Source organism: Pseudophryne corroboree, chromosome 11 (genome assembly GCF_028390025.1).
Source record: "Pseudophryne corroboree isolate aPseCor3 chromosome 11, aPseCor3.hap2, whole genome shotgun sequence".
Lineage (NCBI taxonomy): Eukaryota > Metazoa > Chordata > Amphibia > Anura > Myobatrachidae > Pseudophryne > Pseudophryne corroboree.
The window spans coordinates 342,583,290-342,602,319 of record NC_086454.1 but is presented as its reverse complement, the minus strand read 5'-3'; the positions used below and the strand labels follow the sequence as shown (position 1 = coordinate 342,602,319).

The window sequence follows — 19,030 nt, the reverse complement described above, 5'->3', positions numbered from 1 at the left end:
GCTAGCGGGACCAGCAGGATAATAATGTTGACAGTCCGGCTGTAGCATAACTTTACATAGACACCATCATGGACAGCAATATGGATAAGACTGGTGTAATGAATACTAACAAATGTAGAGACCACATGTGAAACCAAACTTCAGCAGAACATTAATACGTCACTACATGCAGGCCTAGAAAGTATTCCTTGTTGTTCTTCTTTGTCTGCTGTGGGTCCTCAGCACCGTGGCTTTTGTGTCTCCGTGGTGGGCTTCACCAGGAAAAGGCGTTTTAGGAAGTGGAGCTGCAGGACCCCGGAGACCACGATTAGCAGGCTGGTACCGGCCGACCACCAGTTCACGTAGTGATAGTTGGACATCAGCCTGTAGTAGTCGGAGCCTCTCCTCATGCGGGCGAAGTTATAGTATCTCCACATGTGCAGAACGCGATTCTGTACGAGATGGGCGCTTTCCTGGAGGAGAACAAAGGGCAGAAGCTAGAATTACAGGCCCTCAACTTGGGGTTGTCCTCCTTCCTAATGTTTCACTTCTCATGGTCCACCATCAGCAAAGTGTTTTGGGGAGTTGTACGTTCCTGACGTTGTTGTGACCATGGGGGAAGTTCTAGCTATGTTGGTGGCACCACCCCAAAAGTGCTACATTTATAACCCATGGAAGTGGCTCGCATACAATAAGTAACGGCTAGGGGCCTAATGTGCGGTTGGCAAGCCCGGAGGCAGATGGTGTTCCAGCTGTTCCCCCAACATACTAAGTGTACTGGGATATCTACTCGTTCAATGTCCATCGCATTGACTGTGGTACCTTTAGTACTTACCTCAATAGTTGCCAGTGTGTCGTTGAGCTTCTGCCTGTGGTCCTCAGGATGCTCAGGTCCTACTCCATCGTAAAATACGCCAAAGTTGAGGTACACCTGGACTGAGCCAAAGTGGTTCTGCCAGTTATTCACACACAGCTGGTAAAATCCTAAAACAAGCACAGAGAGAGCAGTGACATGAGATGGAGCAACAGCGTGGAGAATGGGCCCAGTAACCGTCTTTAAAAAAAAAAAAAAAGTAATTTTTTGGATAATGAACATTGTCCAATTCTTTGATGCACCCCATTTATCACTACACAAAAGTATTCCCGCCCTTTACATACCAGGAACACGTTATTCTGCACACTCTTACTCTGGTACATGCTTAGAGGTGGGACAATTCTCAGGCCTGAGAATACTGTATGAAGAATGAAGTCTGCAACAGTTTATCAAAGAAATTATACGCAGGCCACATGCCCTTAAATGCAAGAACTACCCCAAACAGTGATAGAAGAGGTTGTAAAACATTGGAGGCTGCAGTTAATGGGAGCACGGAGTGTGGTGGTGGGCCGCAGTCAGAAGAAAGGGACCGGCTGTGAGCTTACCAGTCTCCTTGGTCTGGAAGTTGATTTGTCCTCGTACATCCTTGGAGGTCTCAATGAGAAATCCCTGTGGAGTGTGAGCCGAGGCGGAGACGTATCTGTCCTGCATTATTCCTGATGTCCATTGTACCTGCAGGAATGATCTATTTACAAGATATCTTCAAAAATGCTCACGTACTGCCGAGCGACAGTGGAGGAAATCACGCTCTAAGGCAGACTTTCTCCATTTCAAATTTATGCTCTCATCTTTCAGTGCTGCTCTTTCCCTCACTAAACAATCATACTTCAAAATCCTCATCTCTACCCAGTCTTCCAACCCCCGGCGCCTCTTTGCCACTGTTAACTCCCTCCTCTGCCCACCACCACCTCCTCTCCCTTCCTCATTGTCTGCACTTGGCTTTGCCACTTTTTTCACATCCAAGATTGACTCCATACGTCAGGTCATCACATCCCACCAGACCAGCAACCAGCCACCACCTTTCCCTTGCCACCCCTCCCCTTCCCTCTTACCAACTCTGGCATCTTTCTCCCATGTATTTGGTGAGGAAGTCATGCCCCCCCCCCCCCACCACAACCTCCCCACTTGACCCTATCCCCTCCCACCTCCTCCGCTACCTCTCTCCTTCTGCCTGTTCCAACCTTGCCCACCTTCTCAATCTCTCCCTCTCACCAGGCACTGTGCCCTCTGCTTTTAAACATGCTCTTGTCTCCTCTATTCTTAAAAAACCTACCCTTGATCCAAACACTCTCTCCAACTATCGACCCATCTCTGTCCTCCCCTTTGCCTCCAAACTTCTTGAGCGCCTCACTGCCTTTCTTTCCTCTCACTCACTGCTTGACCCATTCCAGTCTGGTTTCCGTTCTCTCCACTCCACTGAAACTGCCCTCACAAAAGTATGCTGTGACCTCCACGCAGCCAAAGCTAAGGGCCACTACTCTCTGCTTATTCTTCTTGACCTCCCTGCTGCTTTTGACGCTGTGGACCACCCTCTCCTTCTGCAAATCCTTCATTCTCTTGGTCTGCGTGATACTGCCCTCTCCTGGCTGTCCTCCTACCTCTCTGACCGTTCATTCTCTGTCTCCTCTCATGATGCTACCTCCCCCCCACTTCCACTAACTGTTGGTGTCCCCCAAGGCTCTGTTCTTGGTCCTCTCCTTTTCTCTCTCTATACGTCCTCTTTAGGTGAACTCATTAGTTCTTTTAACTTCCATTACCACCTCTATGCTGATGACACTCAAATCTACCTGTCCTCCCCTGCTCTCCTCACTCGTACCTCCAACTGTCTTTCTGCTATCTCTTCCTGGATGTCCCAGCGCTTTCTTAAGGGGGTTACTCACGGAGCAATCGCTGCTTAAAATCTAAGCAATCTGACTAGATTCCTTAGATTTTAAGCATGATCGCTCCGTGTGTACCCCTCACAGCGATAGTGATGCGTAGCCCCGCGCATCGCTATAGCTGGTGCTAGATTGGCCTGCATGCAGGCCAATCTAGCAGGTCGCTCATTTCACCCGCTGGGTGAAATGAGCGCCTCCCCCCCCCCCCATGTCTCCCCCCGCACGCTCAGCACAGATTGCGCTGTGCTGAACGGCGGGAGAGATGTGTGCTGAGCGGTTCGCTCAGCACACATCTCTTCCACATCGGCCCGTGAGTACTGGCCTTTAAACTCAACATGTCTAAGACTGAGCTGATCATCTTCCCACCCTCCCGCACAGCCTCACCTCCCACAATCTCATTATCCATTGATGGCACGACTATCTCCTCTAGCCCCCAGATACGCTGTCTTGGTGTAATCCTTGACTCCTCCCTCTCCTTCAAACCACACATTCAGCACCTCTCACAAACCTGTAATTTTCATATCAAAAACATTTCCACTATCAGACCTTTTCTCACCCCGGATGCCACTAAGATCATTATTCACTCACTGATTATTTCCAGACTGGACTACTGTAATCTCCTAACTGGCCTCCCTGACAATTACTTCTCTCCACTCCAATCAATCCTCAATGCTGCTGCCCGGCTCATCTTCCTCCCCAAACGCACTACGTCCACCTCCCCTCTCCTACAAGTCCTTCACTGGCTTCCCTTCCCTTTCAGAATCCAATTCAAACTTCTCACACTCACTTACAAAGCCCTCACCCACTCCTCTCCCATCTACATCTCTGACCTTATCTCCCTTTACACTCCCACCCGTCCTCCTCGCTCTGCTAATGCACGCCGACTCTCCTGTCTTCTGATTACTTCCTCCCACTCCTATCTCCAAGATTTTTCACGTGCTGCTCCCTTTCTCTGGAATTCTTTACCTCTCCCCCTCAGACTCTCCACCTCTCTACAAAACTTCAAATGGGCTCTTAAGACCCACTTCTTCACCAAACCCAGCCAAATCTCATCCTAACCCTTTGTTCCACGCTCTCTATGTACCCCATCTGTGTCACCCCTATCTGTCCACCCCTCCCCTTAGAATGTAAGCTCTCACGAGTAGGACCCTCTTCCCTCATGTGCTTATCCTTTTCTTACTTTAATAATCCTCAACTGCCCAGATCCCGCAGTTTTCTCTAACGTCCTAGTGGATGCTGGGAACTCCGTAAGGACCATGGGGAATAGACGGGCTCCGCAGGAGACTGGGCACTCTATAAGAAAGATTTGGTACTATCTGGTGTGCACTGGCTCCTCCCTCTATGCCCCTCCTCCAGACCTCAGTTAGATTTCTGTTCCCGGCCGAGCTGGATGCACACTAGGGGCTCTCCTGAGCTCCTAGAAAGAAAGTATATATTTAGGTTTTTTATTTTACAGTGAGACCTGCTGGCAACAGGCTCACTGCATCGAGGGACTAAGGGGAGAAGAAGCGAACCTACCTGCTTGCAGCTAGCTTGGGCTTCTTAGGCTACTGGACACCATTAGCTCTAGAGGGATCGACCGCAGGACCCGTCCTTGGTGTTCGTTCCCGGAGCCGCGCCGCCGCCGCCCCCCTTACAGAGCCAGAAGCAAGAAGATGGTCCGGAAAATCGGCGGCAGAAGACTTCAGTCTTCACCAAGGTAGCGCACAGCACTGCAGCTGTGCGCCATTGCTCCTCATACACACTTCACACTCCGGTCACTGAGGGTGCAGGGCGCTGGGGGGGGGGCGCCCTGAGCAGCAATAAAATCACCTTGGCTGGCAAAATAATCACAATATATAGCCCCAGAGGCTATATATGTGATAATTACCCCTGCCAGAATACAGAAAAAAGCGGGAGAAAAGTCAGCCGAAAAAGGGGCGGAGCCATCTCCTTCAGCACACTGGCGCCATTTTTCCCTCACAGTTCCGCTGGAAGGAAGCTCCCTGACTCTCTCCCCTGCAGTCTACACTATAGAAAAGGGTAAAAAAGAGAGGGGGGGCACTAAATTTAGGCGCAGTAAATATTATAGCAGCTATAGGGGACATAATTCAGTTAGTCCCTGCATTATATAGCGCTCTGGTGTGTGCTGGCATACTCTCTCTCTGTCTCCCCAAAGGGCTTTTGTGGGGTCCTGTCTCCTTTAAGAGCATTCCCTGTGTGTGTGCGGTGTGTCGGTACGGCTGTGTCGACATGTTTGATGAGGAGGCTTATGTGGAGGCGGAGCAGATACCTATAAATGTGATGTCACCCCCTGCGGGGCAGACACCTGAGTGGATGGACTTATGGAAGGAATTACGTGCAAGTGTCGACTCCTTACATAAAAAATTTGATGACATGCCAAATACGGGACAGCCGGCTTCTCAGCTCGTGCCTGCCCAGATAATTCAAAGGCCATCAGGGGCTCTAAAACGCCCACTACCTCAGATGGCAGACACAGATGTCGACACGGATACTGATACCAGTGTCGACGACGATGAGTCAAGTTTAATGTCCACTAGGGCCATTCGTTGCATGATTGAGGCAATGAAAGAGGTATTACACATTTCTGATATAAACCCAGGTACCTCAAAAAAGGGTATTATGTTTGGGGAGAAAAAACTACCAATAGTTTTTCCCCCATCTGAAGAATTAAAAGAAGTGTGTGAAGAAGCGTGGGCTTCCCCCGATAAAAAATTGGTGATTTCAAAAAAATTACTAATGGCGTTCCCTTTCTCGCCAGAGGATAGGTCACGTTGGGAAACTCCCCCTAGGGTGGATAAAGCGCTCACACGTTTGTCTAAGAAGGTGGCACTACCGTCTCCGGATACGGCCGCCCTAAAGGAACCTGCTGATAGAAAGCAGGAGGCTATCCTAAAGTCTATATATACACACACTGGTGTTATACTGAGACCAGCTATTGCTTCAGCGTGGATGTGCAGTGCTGCTGCTGCTTGGTCAGATTCCCTGTCAGAAAATATTGACACCCTAGACAGGGACACTATATTGCTAACCGTAGAGCATATAAAAGACTCAGTCTTATACATGAGAGATGCACAGAGGGAGATCTGCCGGCTGGCATCTAGAATAAGTGCATTGTCCATTTCTGCTAGGAGAGGCTTATGGACTCGGCAGTGGACAGGGGATGCAGATTCTAAAAGGCACATGGAAGTTTTGCCTTATAAGGGTGAGGAGTTATTCGGGGATGGTCTCTCAGACCTTGTTTCCACAGCAACAGCTGGGAAGTCAGCATTTTTGCCCCATGTCCCCTCACAGCCTAAGAAAGCGCCGTATTATCAGGTACAGTCCTTTCGACCCCAGAAAAACAGGCGGGGAAAAGGCGGGTCCTTTCTGTCTAGAGGCAGAGGAAGGGGAAAAAAGCTGCACCACGCAGCAGGTTCCCAGGAACAAAAGTCCTCCCCCGCTTCATCCAAATCCACCGCATGACGGTGGGGCTCCACAGGCGGAGCCAGGTACGGTGGGTGGGGGGCCGCCTCAAAAATTTCAGCGATCAGTGGGTTCGCTCACGGGTGGATCCCTGGATCCTTCAAGTAGTATCTCAGGGGTACAAGCTGGAATTCGAGGCGCCTCCCCCCCGCCGTTTCCTCAAATCGGCCTTACCGACAACTCCCTCAGGCAGGGAGGCTGTACTAGAGGCAATTCACAAGCTGTATTCCCAGCAAGTGATAGTCAAAGTACCCCTACTTCAACAAGGACGGGGTTACTATTCCACACTGTTTGTGGTACCGAAACCGGACGGTTCGGTAAGACCCATTTTAAATTTAAAATCCTTGAACACATACATAAAAAGATTCAAGTTCAAGATGGAATCGCTCAGGGCGGTTATTGCAAGCGTAGACGAGGGGGATTACATGGTATCCCTGGACATCAAGGGTGCTTACCTGCATGTCCCAATTTACCTTCCTCACCAGGAGTACCTCAGATTTGTGGTACAGGACTGCCATTACCAATTCCAGACACTACCGTTTGGACTGTCCACGGCACCGAGGGTGTTTACCAAGGTAATGACAGAGATGATGATACTCCTTCGAAAAAAGGGAGTTTTAATTATCCCGTACTTGGACGATCTCCTAATAAAGGCGAGGTCCAGGGAACAGTTACTGGTCGGAGTAGCGTTATCTCGGGAAGTGCTACAACAACATGGCTGGATTCTAAACATTCCAAAGTCACAACTGGTTCCTTCCACACGTTTACTGTTCCTGGGGATGATTCTGGATACAGAACAGAAAAAAGTGTTTCTCCCGCAGGAGAAAGCCAAGGAGCTGTCATCTCTAGTCAGAGACCTCCTAAAACCAAAACGGGTATCGGTGCATCACTGCACACGAGTCCTGGGAAAAATGGTGGCTTCATACGAAGCAATTCCATTCGGCAGGTTCCATGCAAGGACCTTCCAGTGGGACCTCTTGGACAAGTGGTCAGGATCGCATCTTCAGATGCATCAACTGATAACCCTGTCTCCAAGGACCAGGGTGTCTCTACTGTGGTGGCTGCAGAGTGCTCATCTTCTAGAGGGCCGCAGATTCGGCATACAGGACTGGGTCCTGGTGACCACGGATGCCAGCCTTCGGGGCTGGGGCGCAGTCACACAGGGAAGAAATTTCCAGGGACTTTGGTCCAGTCAGGAGTCGTCCCTACACATAAACATTCTAGAACTAAGGGCCATTTACAATGCCCTAAGTCAGGCAAGGCCTCTGCTTCAAAACCAGCCAGTTCTGATCCAATCAGACAACATCACGGCAGTCGCCCATGTAAACCGACAGGGCGGCACAAGAAGCAGGGTGGCGATGGCAGAAGCCACAAGGATTCTCCGATGGGCGGAAAATCACATACTAGCACTGTCAGCAGTGTTCATTCCGGGAGTGGACAACTGGGAAGCAGACTTCCTCAGCAGACACGACCTACACCCGGGAGAGTGGGGACTTCATCCAGAAGTCTTCCAACTGTTGGTAAACCGTTGGAAAAGGCCACAGGTGGACATGATGGCGTCCCGCCTCAACAAAAAGCTAAAGAGATATTGCGCCAGGTCAAGGGACCCTCAGGCGATAGCTGTGGACGCTCTAGTAACACCGTGGGTGTACCAGTCGGTTTATGTGTTCCCTCCTCTGCCTCTCATACCAAAGGTACTGAGAATAATAAGAAGGCGAGGAGTAAGAACGATACTCGTGGTTCCGGATTGGCCAAGAAGAGCTTGGTACCCGGAACTTCAAGAAATGTTATCAGAGGACCCATGGCCTCTACCGCTCAGACAGGATCTGCTACAGCAGGGGCCCGGTCTGTTCCAAGACTTACCGCGGCTGCGTTTGACGGCATGGCGGTTGAATTACGGATCCTAAAGGAAAAGGGCATTCCGGAGGAAGTCATTCCTACGCTGATAAAAGCCAGGAAAGAAGTAACCGCAAACCATTATCACCGCATTTGGCGAAAATATGTTGCGTGGTGTGAGGCCAGGAAGGCCCCTACAGAGGAATTTCAGCTGGGTCGTTTTCTGCACTTCCTACAGTCAGGAGTGACTATAGGCCTAAAATTGGGTTCCATTAAGGTCCAGATTTCGGCTCTGTCGATTTTCTTCCAGAAAGAACTGGCTTCACTGCCTGAAGTTCAGACTTTTGTAAAGGGAGTGCTTCATATTCAGCCCCCTTTTGTGCCTCCTGTGGCACCTTGGGATCTCAATGTGGTATTGAGTTTCCTAAAATCACATTGGTTTGAACCACTTAAAACCGTGGATCTGAAGTATCTCACGTGGAAAGTGGTCATGTTATTGGCCTTGGCTTCGGCCAGGCGTGTGTCAGAATTGGCGGCTTTGTCGTGTAAGAGCCCTTATCTGATTTTCCATATGGATAGGGCAGAATTGAGGACTCGTCCCCAGCTTCTCCCTAAGGTGGTATCAGCTTTTCACTTGAACCAACCTATTGTGGTGCCTGCGGCTACTAGGGACTTGGAGGATGCCAAGTTACTGGACGTAGTCAGGGCCTTGAAAATTTATGTTTCCAGGACGGCTGTAGTCAGAAAAACTGACTCGCTTTTTATCCTGTATGCACCCAACAAGATAGGTGCTCCTGCTTCTAAGCAGACTATTGCTCGCTGGATTTGTAGCACAATTCAGCTGGCGCATTCTGCGGCTGGATTGCCGCATCCTAAATCAGTGAAAGCCCATTCCACGAGGAAGGTGGGCTCATCTTGGGCGGCTGCCCGAGGGGTCTCGGCTTTACAACTTTGCCAAGCTGCAACTTGGTCAGGGGCAAACACGTTTGCTAAATTCTATAAGTTTGATACCCTGGCTGAGGAGGACCTGGAGTTCTCTCATTCGGTGCTGCAGAGTCATCCGCACTCTCCCGCCCGTTTGGGAGCTTTGGTATAATCCCCATGGTCCTTACGGAGTTCCCAGCATCTACTAGGACGTTAGAGAAAATAAGAATTTACTCACTGGTAATTCTATTTCTCGTAGTCCGTAGTGGATGCTGGGCGCCCATCCCAAGTCCGGATTGTCTGCAATACTTGTATATAGTTATTGCCTAACTAAAGGGTTATTGTTGAGCCATCTGTTGAGAGGCTCAGTTGTATTTCATACTGTTAACTGGGTTTCATATCACGAGTTATACGGTGTGATTGGTGTGGCTGGTATGAGTCTTACCCGGGATTCAAAATCCTTCCTTATTGTGTCAGCTCTTCCGGGCACAGTATCCTAACTGAGGTCTGGAGGAGGGGCATAGAGGGAGGAGCCAGTGCACACCAGATAGTACCAAATCTTTCTTATAGAGTGCCCAGTCTCCTGCGGAGCCCGTCTATTCCCCATGGTCCTTACGGAGTTCCCAGCATCCACTACGGACTACGAGAAATAGAATTACCGGTGAGTAAATTCTTATTTTTTGGCCACCTTGGAATTTAGCTCTATGTCGTTTACTAGTGTAGTTATGCTTAGTTACCCCGTACTTGTCCTATATTGTCTTCAACTGTAAGTCACTGTTTTCCTGTTTTGATTATGTGCATATGTACTCTGTAATTGGGCGCTGCGGAACCCTTGTGGCGCCATATAAAGGATAATAATAATAATAATTTACATCCAGCACCAGTGAGAGAATACATTGCTTACTCCGATATGAGACCGACCACTATTGCCCGATGAGACTGACTGCTATTACCCAATATGACACTGACCGCTATTGCCTGACATGGGACTGACTGCTATTCCCCTATATGACACTGACTGCTATTATCCGGTATGACACTGACTGCTATTATCCGGTATGACACTGACTGCTATTGCCGGATATGGGACTGACTGCTATTGCCCGATATGGGACTGACCACTATTGCCAGATATGGGACTGGCCACTATTGCCAGATATGGGACTGGCCACTATTGCCAGATATGGGACTGGCCACTATTGCCAGATATGGGACTGGCCACTATTGACCGATATGGGACTGGCCACTATTGACCGATATGGGACTGGCCACTATTGACCGATATGGGACTGGCCGCTATTACCCGATATGGGACTGGCCGCTATTGACCGATATGGGACTGGCCGCTATTGCCTGATATGAGACTGGCCGCTATTGCCCGATATGAGACTGACCGCTATTCCCCGATATGGGACTGACCACTATTGCCAGATATGGGACTGACCACTATTGCCCGATATGAGACTGGCCACTATTCCCCGTTATGGGACTGGCCACTATTGCCAGATATGGGACTGGCCGCTATTGCCAGATATGGGACTGGCCACTATTGCCAGATATGGGACTGACCACTATTCCCCGTTATGGGACTGGCCACTATTGCCAGATATGGGACTGGCCGCTATTGCCAGCTATGGGACTGGCCACTATTGCCCGATATGGGACTGGCCACTATTGTCCGATATAAGGCTGGCCGCTATTGCTCGATATGGGAGTGGCCGCTATTGCCAGATATGGGACTGACCACTATTGCCCGATATGAGACTGGCCACTATTGCCCGATATGGGACTGGCCAATATTGCCTGATATGGGACTGACCGCTATTGCCCGATATGGGACTGACCGATATTGCCCGATATGGGACTGACCGCTATTGCCAGATATGGGACTGACCACTATTGCCAGATATGGGACTGGCCGCTATTGCTCCATATGGGACTGGCCGCTATTGCTCGATATGGGACTGGCCGCTATTGCCTGATATGAGACTGGCCGCTATTGCTCGATATGGGACTGGCCACTATTGCCAGATATGGGACTGGCCGCTGTTGCTCGATATGGGACTGGCCGCTATTGCTCGATATGGGACTGGCCGCTATTGCTCGATATGGGACTGGCCGCTATTGCCTGATAAGAGACTGGCCGCTATTGCTCGATATGGGACTGGCCGCTATTGCCGGATATGGGACTGACCGCTATTGCCAGATATGGGACTGACCGCTATTGCCCGATATGGGACTGACCGCTATTGCCCGATATGAGACTGGCCGCTATTGCCCGATATGGGACTGGCCGCTATTGCCCGATATGGGACTGACCACTATTGCCCGATATGGGAGTGACCACTATTGCCCGATATGAGACTGGCCGCTATTGCCCGATATGGGACTGACCGCTATTGCTCGATATGGGACTGACCGCTATTGCCCGATATGGGACTGACCGCTATTGCCCGATATGGGACTGACCACTATTGCCCGATATGGGACTGACCGCTATTGCCCGATATGGGACTGACCGCTATTGCCCGATATGGGACTGACCACTATTGCCAGATATGGGACTGGCCGCTATTGCTCGATATGGGACTGGCCGCTATTGCTCGATATGGGACTGGCCGCTATTGCTCGATATGGGACTGGCCGCTATTGCCCGATATGAGACTGGCCGCTATTGCTCGATATGAGACTGGCCACTATTGCCCGATATGAGACTGCCCGCTATTGCTCGATATGAGACTGGCCGCTATTGCCCGATATGAGACTGGCCACTATTGCCCGATATGGGACTGACCGCTATTGCCCGATATGGGACTGACCGCTATTGCTCGATATGAGACTGGCCACTATTGCCCGATATGGGACTGACCGCTATTGCCCGATATGGGACTGGCCGCTATTGCCCGATATGGGACTGGCCGCTATTGCCCGATATGGGACTGGCCGCTATTGCCAGATATGTGATTGTAAAATTGATATGAGCAACGTGCATTCTGATTTGCTAGTGTAAGAGGCATAGATGGGACCAGTGTTTGGAGGGCATGCTGGTTCTTACAGTGCCATATGGAGATCCTAGGGGTGGCTCCAGGTAAGTTAGCTCTCAATTTGGATATATTTGTTAGGTGCCATTATCATGTGGCATTGTCATATCTTATATGACCCAGAAGTGCTGTTATTATTATTATTATTAGTACTGAGGATGGGTCTGGGGTGCGGTCCCCCTGGATTGGAGTGGTCGGGCTGCTGTGCACACTATAATATTTATTTAGCCCCCCCTTTAATTAATCCTATAGGTCTTTTAATGACACCATCACTAGTGTATCACTTTTTGTATAGAGATTTTGCTTTCCATTTGCCACATACTAACACTTTACCCTCTCTCAGGGGTGCTGCCCTGGGGTGGCTGGCCTGTGTCTGTTTGTGGGGTTCTGCACCCCAGGCTCAGATATAGTATTAGGAACCACCAGCATCAGAGGAGCTTTGTCAGGGCCTGGTGGCTTTTCCATATTTCTGCAGATATATGTAACTAAGGGGTCTATTGACTAGGCCTTGGATGGAGATAAAGTACCAGTCAATCAGCTCCTAACTGTCATGTCATATGCTGTGTTTGAAAAATAACAGTTATTAGCTGATTGGCTGGTACTTTATCTCCAGCAACTTTATCTCCATCCACGGCTTAGTAAATAGACCCCTAAGACCTCTGCATTTCTATTATACAGTATATAGTATAGTTTGGTGGGCTGGGGGCACCGGGGTTAATCCCCATTCTGTCTCTTGCTTAGAATTACCCCTCCCTTTCAATCACCTGAAGTATATTGTAAAATTGATATGAGCAACTTGCATTCTGTTTTACTGATGTGGGACTGACCAGCCGTCAACTTGATATGGGCCCTCATTCCGAGTTGTTCGCTCGCTAGCTGCTTTTAGCAGCATTGCACACGCTAGGCCGCCGCCCTCTGGGAGTGTATCTTAGCTTAGCAGAATTGCGAATAGAAATTTCTTAGCAGTTTCTGAGTAGCTCGAGACTTACTCCTACACTGCGATCAGTTCAGTCAGTTTCGTTCCTGGTTTGACGTCACAAACACACCCAGCGTTCGCCCAGCCACTCCCCCGTTTCTCCAGACACTCACGCGTTTTTCCCTGACACGCATGCGTTTTTTCGCACACTCCCAGAAAACGGTCAGTTTCCGCCCAGAAACACCCACTTCCTGTCAATCACACTACGATCAGCAGAACGATGAAAAAACCTTGTTATGCCGTGAGTAAAACTTACTTTTGTGCAAATTTACTTGGCGCAGGCACACTGCGAACATTGCGCATGCGCAGTTTGTGACTAATCGCTCCGTAGCGAAAAAAAAATAACGAGCGAACAACTCGGAATGAGGGCCATGGTGTAAACACCCATCTTCCCATCTGACGTGCAGCACATGCGATGAACGAGCAACGGGGTTAGCACACTATACAATGCGTACAATATATCTTGCGATCTGCGGCAGAACAATATATCGTATGATATCGTGTACCCAGCTTAAGTGATTTTTTTTTAAAGTTACCTGTTTTCTGACACACGACGCTGCATTTGCATATGCCCGCCCACAAGGAGGATGAGGTCATCAGGATAAACCGTAGGAAATACGGACAGGTTCCCGAGAACGCCCACACTTACACTGCAGGATATCGGGACTGTTTGGCTGATATCTTCTGGCAGGTCTGACCGATTTGATAAGGCGAGCGTCTCTAAACCATTTTATTGCCATTTGCCATACGCTCTAGCCTACACGCTACAACAGGCCGAACACCCGGTTATTGCCAAATCGGCCTAATTGTTGTATAGTATGTTCCTAGAAGCCTCCAGCATTTACCCTGCATGCAGAAGCCGCCAGTATTTACCCTGCATGCAGAAGCCTCCAGTATTTACCCTGCATGCAGAAACCGCCAGTATTTACCCTGTATGCAGAAACCGCCAGTATTTACCCTGCATGCAGAAACCGCCAGTATTTACCCTGCATGCAGAAGCCGCCAGTATTTACCCTGCATTCAGAAACCGCCAGCATTTATAAACCGCCAGTATTTACCCTGCATGCAGAAGCCGCCAGTGTTTACTCTGCATGCAGAAGCCGCCAGTATTTACCCTGTATACAGCAACCTCCAGTATCTACCCTGTGTGCAGAAGCCGCCAGTATTTACCCTGTACGCAGAACCCGCCAGTATCTACCCTGCATGCAGAACCCGCCAGTATTCACCCTGTGTGCAGAAGCTGCCAGTATTTACCCTGCACGCAGAAGCTGCCAGTATTCACCCTGCGTGCAGAAGCCACCAGTATTTACCCTGCGTGCAGAAGCCACCAGTATTAACCCTGCGTGCAGAAACCGCCAGTATTTACCCTGCGTGCAGAAGCCGCCAGTATTCACCCTGCACGCACAAAGCACCAGTATTCACCCTGCACGCAGAAAGCGTCAGTATTCACCCTGCACGCAGAAAGCGCCAGTATTTACCATGCACGCAGAAGCTGCCAGTATTCACCCTGCGTGCAGAAGCCGCCATATTCACCCTGCACGCAGAAGCCGCCAGTATTTACCCTGCACGCAGACGCCGCCAGTATTTACCCTGCACGCAGAAGCCGCCAGTATTTACCCTGCACGCAGAAGCCGCCAGTATTTACCATGCACGCAGAATCCTCCAGTATTTACCCTGCACGCAGAAGCCGCCAGTATTTACCCTGCACGCAGAAGCCGCCAGTATTTACCCTGCATGCAGAAACCGCCAGCATTTACAAACCGCCAGTATTTACCCTGCATGCAGAAGCCACCAGTGTTTACCCTGCATGCAGAAGCCGCCAGTATTTACCCTGTATACAGAAACCTCCAGTATCTACCCTGTGTGCAGAAGCCGCCAGTATTTACCCTGTACGCAGAAACCGCCAGTATCTACCCTGCATGCAGAACCCGCCAGTATTCACCCTGTGTGCAGAAGCTGCCAGTATTTACCCTGCACGCAGAAGCTGCCAGTATTCACCCTGCGTGCAGAAGCCACCAGTATTTACCCTGCGTGCAGAAGCCACCAGTATTTACCCTGCGTGCAGAAGCTGACAGTATTTACCCTGCGTGCAGAAGCTGCCAGTATTTACCCTGCGTGCAGAAGCTGCCAGTATTCACCCTGCGTGCAGAAGCCACCAGTATTTACCCTGCGTGCAGAAGCTGCCAGTATTTACCCTGCGTGCAGAAGCTGCCAGTATTCACCCTGCGTGCAGAAGCCGCCAGTATTCACCCTGCACGCAGAAAGCGACAGTATTCACCCTGCACACAGAAAGCGTCAGTATTCACCATGCACGCAGAAAGCGCCAGTATTTACCCTGCACGCAGAAGCTGCCAGTATTCACCCTGCGTGCAGAAGCCGCCATATTCACCCTGCGTGCAGAAGCTGCCAGTATTTACCCTGCACGCAGAAGCCGCCAGTATTTACCCTGCACGCAGAAGCCGCCAGTATTTACCCTGCACGCAGAAGCCGCTAGTATTTACCATGCATGCAGAATCCTCCAGTATTTACCCTGCACGCAGAAGCCGCCAGTATTTACCCTGCACGCAAAGCCGCCAGTATTTACCCTGCATGCAGAAGCCGCCAGTATTTACCCTGCGAGCAGAAGCCGCCAGTATTTGCCCTGCACGCAGAAGCCGCCAGTATTTACCCTGCACGCAGAAGCCGCCAGTATTTACCTTGCCTGCAGAAGCCGCCAGTATTAAGCAGCAAATGTATTTGCCCCCCTTGCATTACAGCATGGTTACTTGGGTTACTTGCTCTGTTTTACTTTACTGCCACCTCATAATCAGGCGCATAGAACAGAACAAATCTGCGTTGTTCCCATTGATACACAATATAACGTATTCGGTGCTGTAGAAACACCTTATTTGCAGGTGAGAGAATATCTGTGCTCAGGGACGGTGTTCTCACACACAGCGGGCTGGGGAAAGCGAGGGGTCACCTTGCTGGGAGTGATAAGGTGCTCCTGAGAACGTTTTTGGCTGGCAGCAGATGTTGCGGCTTCAGTCGTTGCATCAGCACGAGCTACTACAGGAAAGCACCGTGTAGTCCTACAGATCCATTGTCTGAGACCTAATAACTGGATCTCTAAGAGGACGCTATAGATCCCTGTAATCATGACCCGTCATAGTGACTTCACAGGCAACATGTCACCCATATGTGCAGCACACAAACCATCTCTTATGGGGAACACATGTAACGTCTAAGTGGCATGTAACATTGACTGTAGACCTGTATCTCGCCAGCTGTTGTGGAACTACAAGTCCCAATATGTCCTGACAACCATTGCAACAGATGGAGGTAGATCTTTGGCTATCCGTCTGTCACGTGTTTTGGATAGCCAATAAGAAAATCCGGATAAATCCGAACTGGCGCTAATTTGGCGTTAAGAACCAAGTAATTCCGAACCCGCACATCTCTAGTATAACGCAGCATTTTGTACACAAATCCCTAATGCCGCCGGGATAAATGCAGGAATATAAATGCAGGGATGAAGTATTGGAATGGCGGGGCACCAGCAGCGTTTACATGTGCCCGTCTGCCGTGTCTCAGCCAGCAGCTGGCACATACAGAGACTGGGCAGTCATTGGACGTACAGGACATATATGTTGTGGCAATGTTCCCTTACCTCGTAGCCAAAGTAGAAATTGCCACTCTGATGTGCAAAGTGCCAGACGCATTCCGTCCCCGCAGGTCCCACCAAGACGGCGAAGTCGTAGCGATCGGCTCCGCGGAATACCGGCTGCGAGTTGGGGCCGCTGAGTGGCTCGGACTTCTGCGGCAAGCCTGGGCACAGCAGCACCAGGAGGAGCACGGCGACGGAGAGCATGGTGTGCCCGGGTACAGGCAGGGACTGAGCACTGCAGCTGGTGTACACCTCAGCAATCATTAACCTGTCCAGCCCTCTGAGTGGCACTGACACAGGAGCAGCCCAGGCTGAGAGGAGCGTGACAGCGCTGTGTGACATCACACTCACATCCCCTCTGCGCAACGGGGCCAGCCTGCTCGCACTGGGGCTGATTGAGGGGCGCAGCTGCAGGAACCTGATTTACTACCTTATGCTAATGCCGGTTTCCACATAGCAATACGCTATGCACATGTTTCATTCTGATGATAAAATATTGGCTATTTTTTGGGATCCGGTCTCTAGGTTGACAGTAAGTAGGTCGACAGGGTCTCTAGATCAACATGTTCTAGGTCGACAGGTCAAACGGTCGACATGAGTTTTTCACAATTTTTTTCATTTTTTTTTTCATACTTACCGATCCACACGGACTACGATTGGGAATGGTAACCTGTGTTGAGTGCAACGAGGCACCTTGCCTGAAGCCCGAGCCATGCGACGGGACATGGTGTATTAATTGGGGTTCCCGGTCACTGTACGGAGAAAACGGCACCTAAAAAACCGTTAAAAACTCATGTTGACCTTTTGACCTGTCGACCTAGACCCTGTCGACCTACAGATCCTGTCGACCTAGTTACTGTCGACTAATAGAGGTCGACCTAGACACTTTCGACCTAGTTGCTATTGACCCTCCTTACCACATCCATTATTTTTTTTTTGCACAAACAAGGATAAAGGGATGGGGGGGGGGGGGAGCTGAGCAACAGCAGCGATCACACCCTGAAGCCCTATGTGCAGGGGTCAAAGTGAGCCGGAACAGGGCGAAACTGCGTTCAGTCAGTTCCACTTGGAGACGGAACGCAGTTCCACCTCACCCGATGTGTGCCGGCGCCACAGGGAGATGCCGGACACCCGGTGAGATTGTGTTACCAGCGGCGCCCGGCTCTCCCTGCACAGCGGCAGCCGGCGGAAGGAGCTCACTACTGAGCTCCGGCTCCCGCCTCTGTCAGTGCGCGCTATGGGAGAGATGTCATGACGTGTCTCTCATAGTGCTGGGGAGCCGGACACTGGGAGGATCACAGCGGACAGACGCGGGAGCGGGGCTTGGTAAGTATGGTGTATTTTTTGTTTTGTTTTTAAACATGTGTGACTACTACTGGGGGCATAACTACAGGGGGGCTAAACTACTGGGGGCAAACTACAGGGGGGCTAAACTACTGGGGGCATAACTACAGGGGGGCTAACTACAAGGGGGCAAGCTACTGGGGGGCTAACTACAAGGGGGCAAGCTACTGGGGGCATAACTACAGGGGACTAAACTACAGGGAGGCTAAACTACTGGGGGCAAACTACATGGGGCTAACTACTGGGGGCAAACTACAAGGGGGCAAGCTACAAGGGAGCAAGCTACTGGGGGCATTACTACTTGGGGCAAATTACATGGGGATAAACTACAGGGGCGCATTACTACTGGGGGCATAACTACAGGGGCTAAACTACTGGGGGCATTACCATTAAGGGCATTACTAATGTTGGCACTACTAATGAGGGCAGTGTAAAGGGGGCACTTCATAAGGGGCATCACTCCTGGGGACATAAGGGGCACTACTACTGGGGGCATTGCATAAGGGGCACCACTACTATGGGCTCTATATAAGGGGCACTACCACTGTGGGCACTACCAGTACAGTGGACATTGCATAAGGAGCACTACTACTGTGGGCATTATGTGTATTATGGGGCGTTACTGCTGTGGGCATTATGTGTATTACGGGGTGCTACTACTGTGGGCATTATTGATATTGTTTGACCACACCCCTTTCTTTTTGAGACCACGTACCCTTTTTTGGGGCGCGTGCATACGCCTATATTACCTTTATTGCATGGGCGCCGGGGAAGGGGGGGGGTGAGTTCCACCACCTCTCTAGGACCACTTTAAGCACTGCCTATGTGGTATGGACATGCGCAGAAGCATCTCACTGGTGCTATCACCTCTGCCTGATAGAGAGGCAGAGGCAGTTGCGCGGTGGGAGGGGGCGTTCCAGCGGCGTTTGAATGCCATTGGGGGAGCGCAGTCTGACAACACAAGTGTGTCCGGACCATTGTGGGGCGGGCCGCGGCAGCTGCATGACATCACACACAGCCACTGCGACACAAAACATGGTGGGTATCTGCCTACTTCCGCAGCTAGGC

At 50.5% G+C, this 19,030-nt stretch overlaps 1 protein-coding gene across 1 annotated transcript; it reads right to left on the bottom strand.

Annotated features, from left to right (window-relative positions):
- Positions 1 to 218: 218 nt before the first annotated feature.
- TMED6 (transmembrane p24 trafficking protein 6) lies at positions 219 to 16,825 on the bottom strand. The gene is made up of 4 exons (XM_063946241.1): positions 16,622 to 16,825; positions 1,399 to 1,525; positions 815 to 963; positions 219 to 452 (listed from the first exon to the last, which is right to left on the bottom strand). The coding sequence occupies exons 1-4, from the start codon at positions 16,820 to 16,822 to the stop codon at positions 219 to 221; spliced, it is 711 nt and encodes a 236-aa protein (XP_063802311.1). The 5' UTR covers positions 16,823 to 16,825.
- Between the last annotated feature and the right edge of the window lie 2,205 nt (positions 16,826 to 19,030).

Bases quoted from the DNA above. Each gene is read 5' to 3' on its own strand.
- TMED6 (XM_063946241.1), bottom strand. From the start codon at position 16,822: ATGCTCTCCGTCGCCGTGCTCCTCCTGGTGCTGCTGTGCCCAGGCTTG. The intron at 1,526-16,621 runs GTAAGGGAACAT...TCATTCCTGCAG, and splicing joins ATTTCTACTTTGGCTACGAG to GTACAATGGACATCAGGAAT. The intron at 964-1,398 runs GTAAGCTCACAG...TGCTTGTTTTAG, and splicing joins CTTCCAGACCAAGGAGACTG to GATTTTACCAGCTGTGTGTG.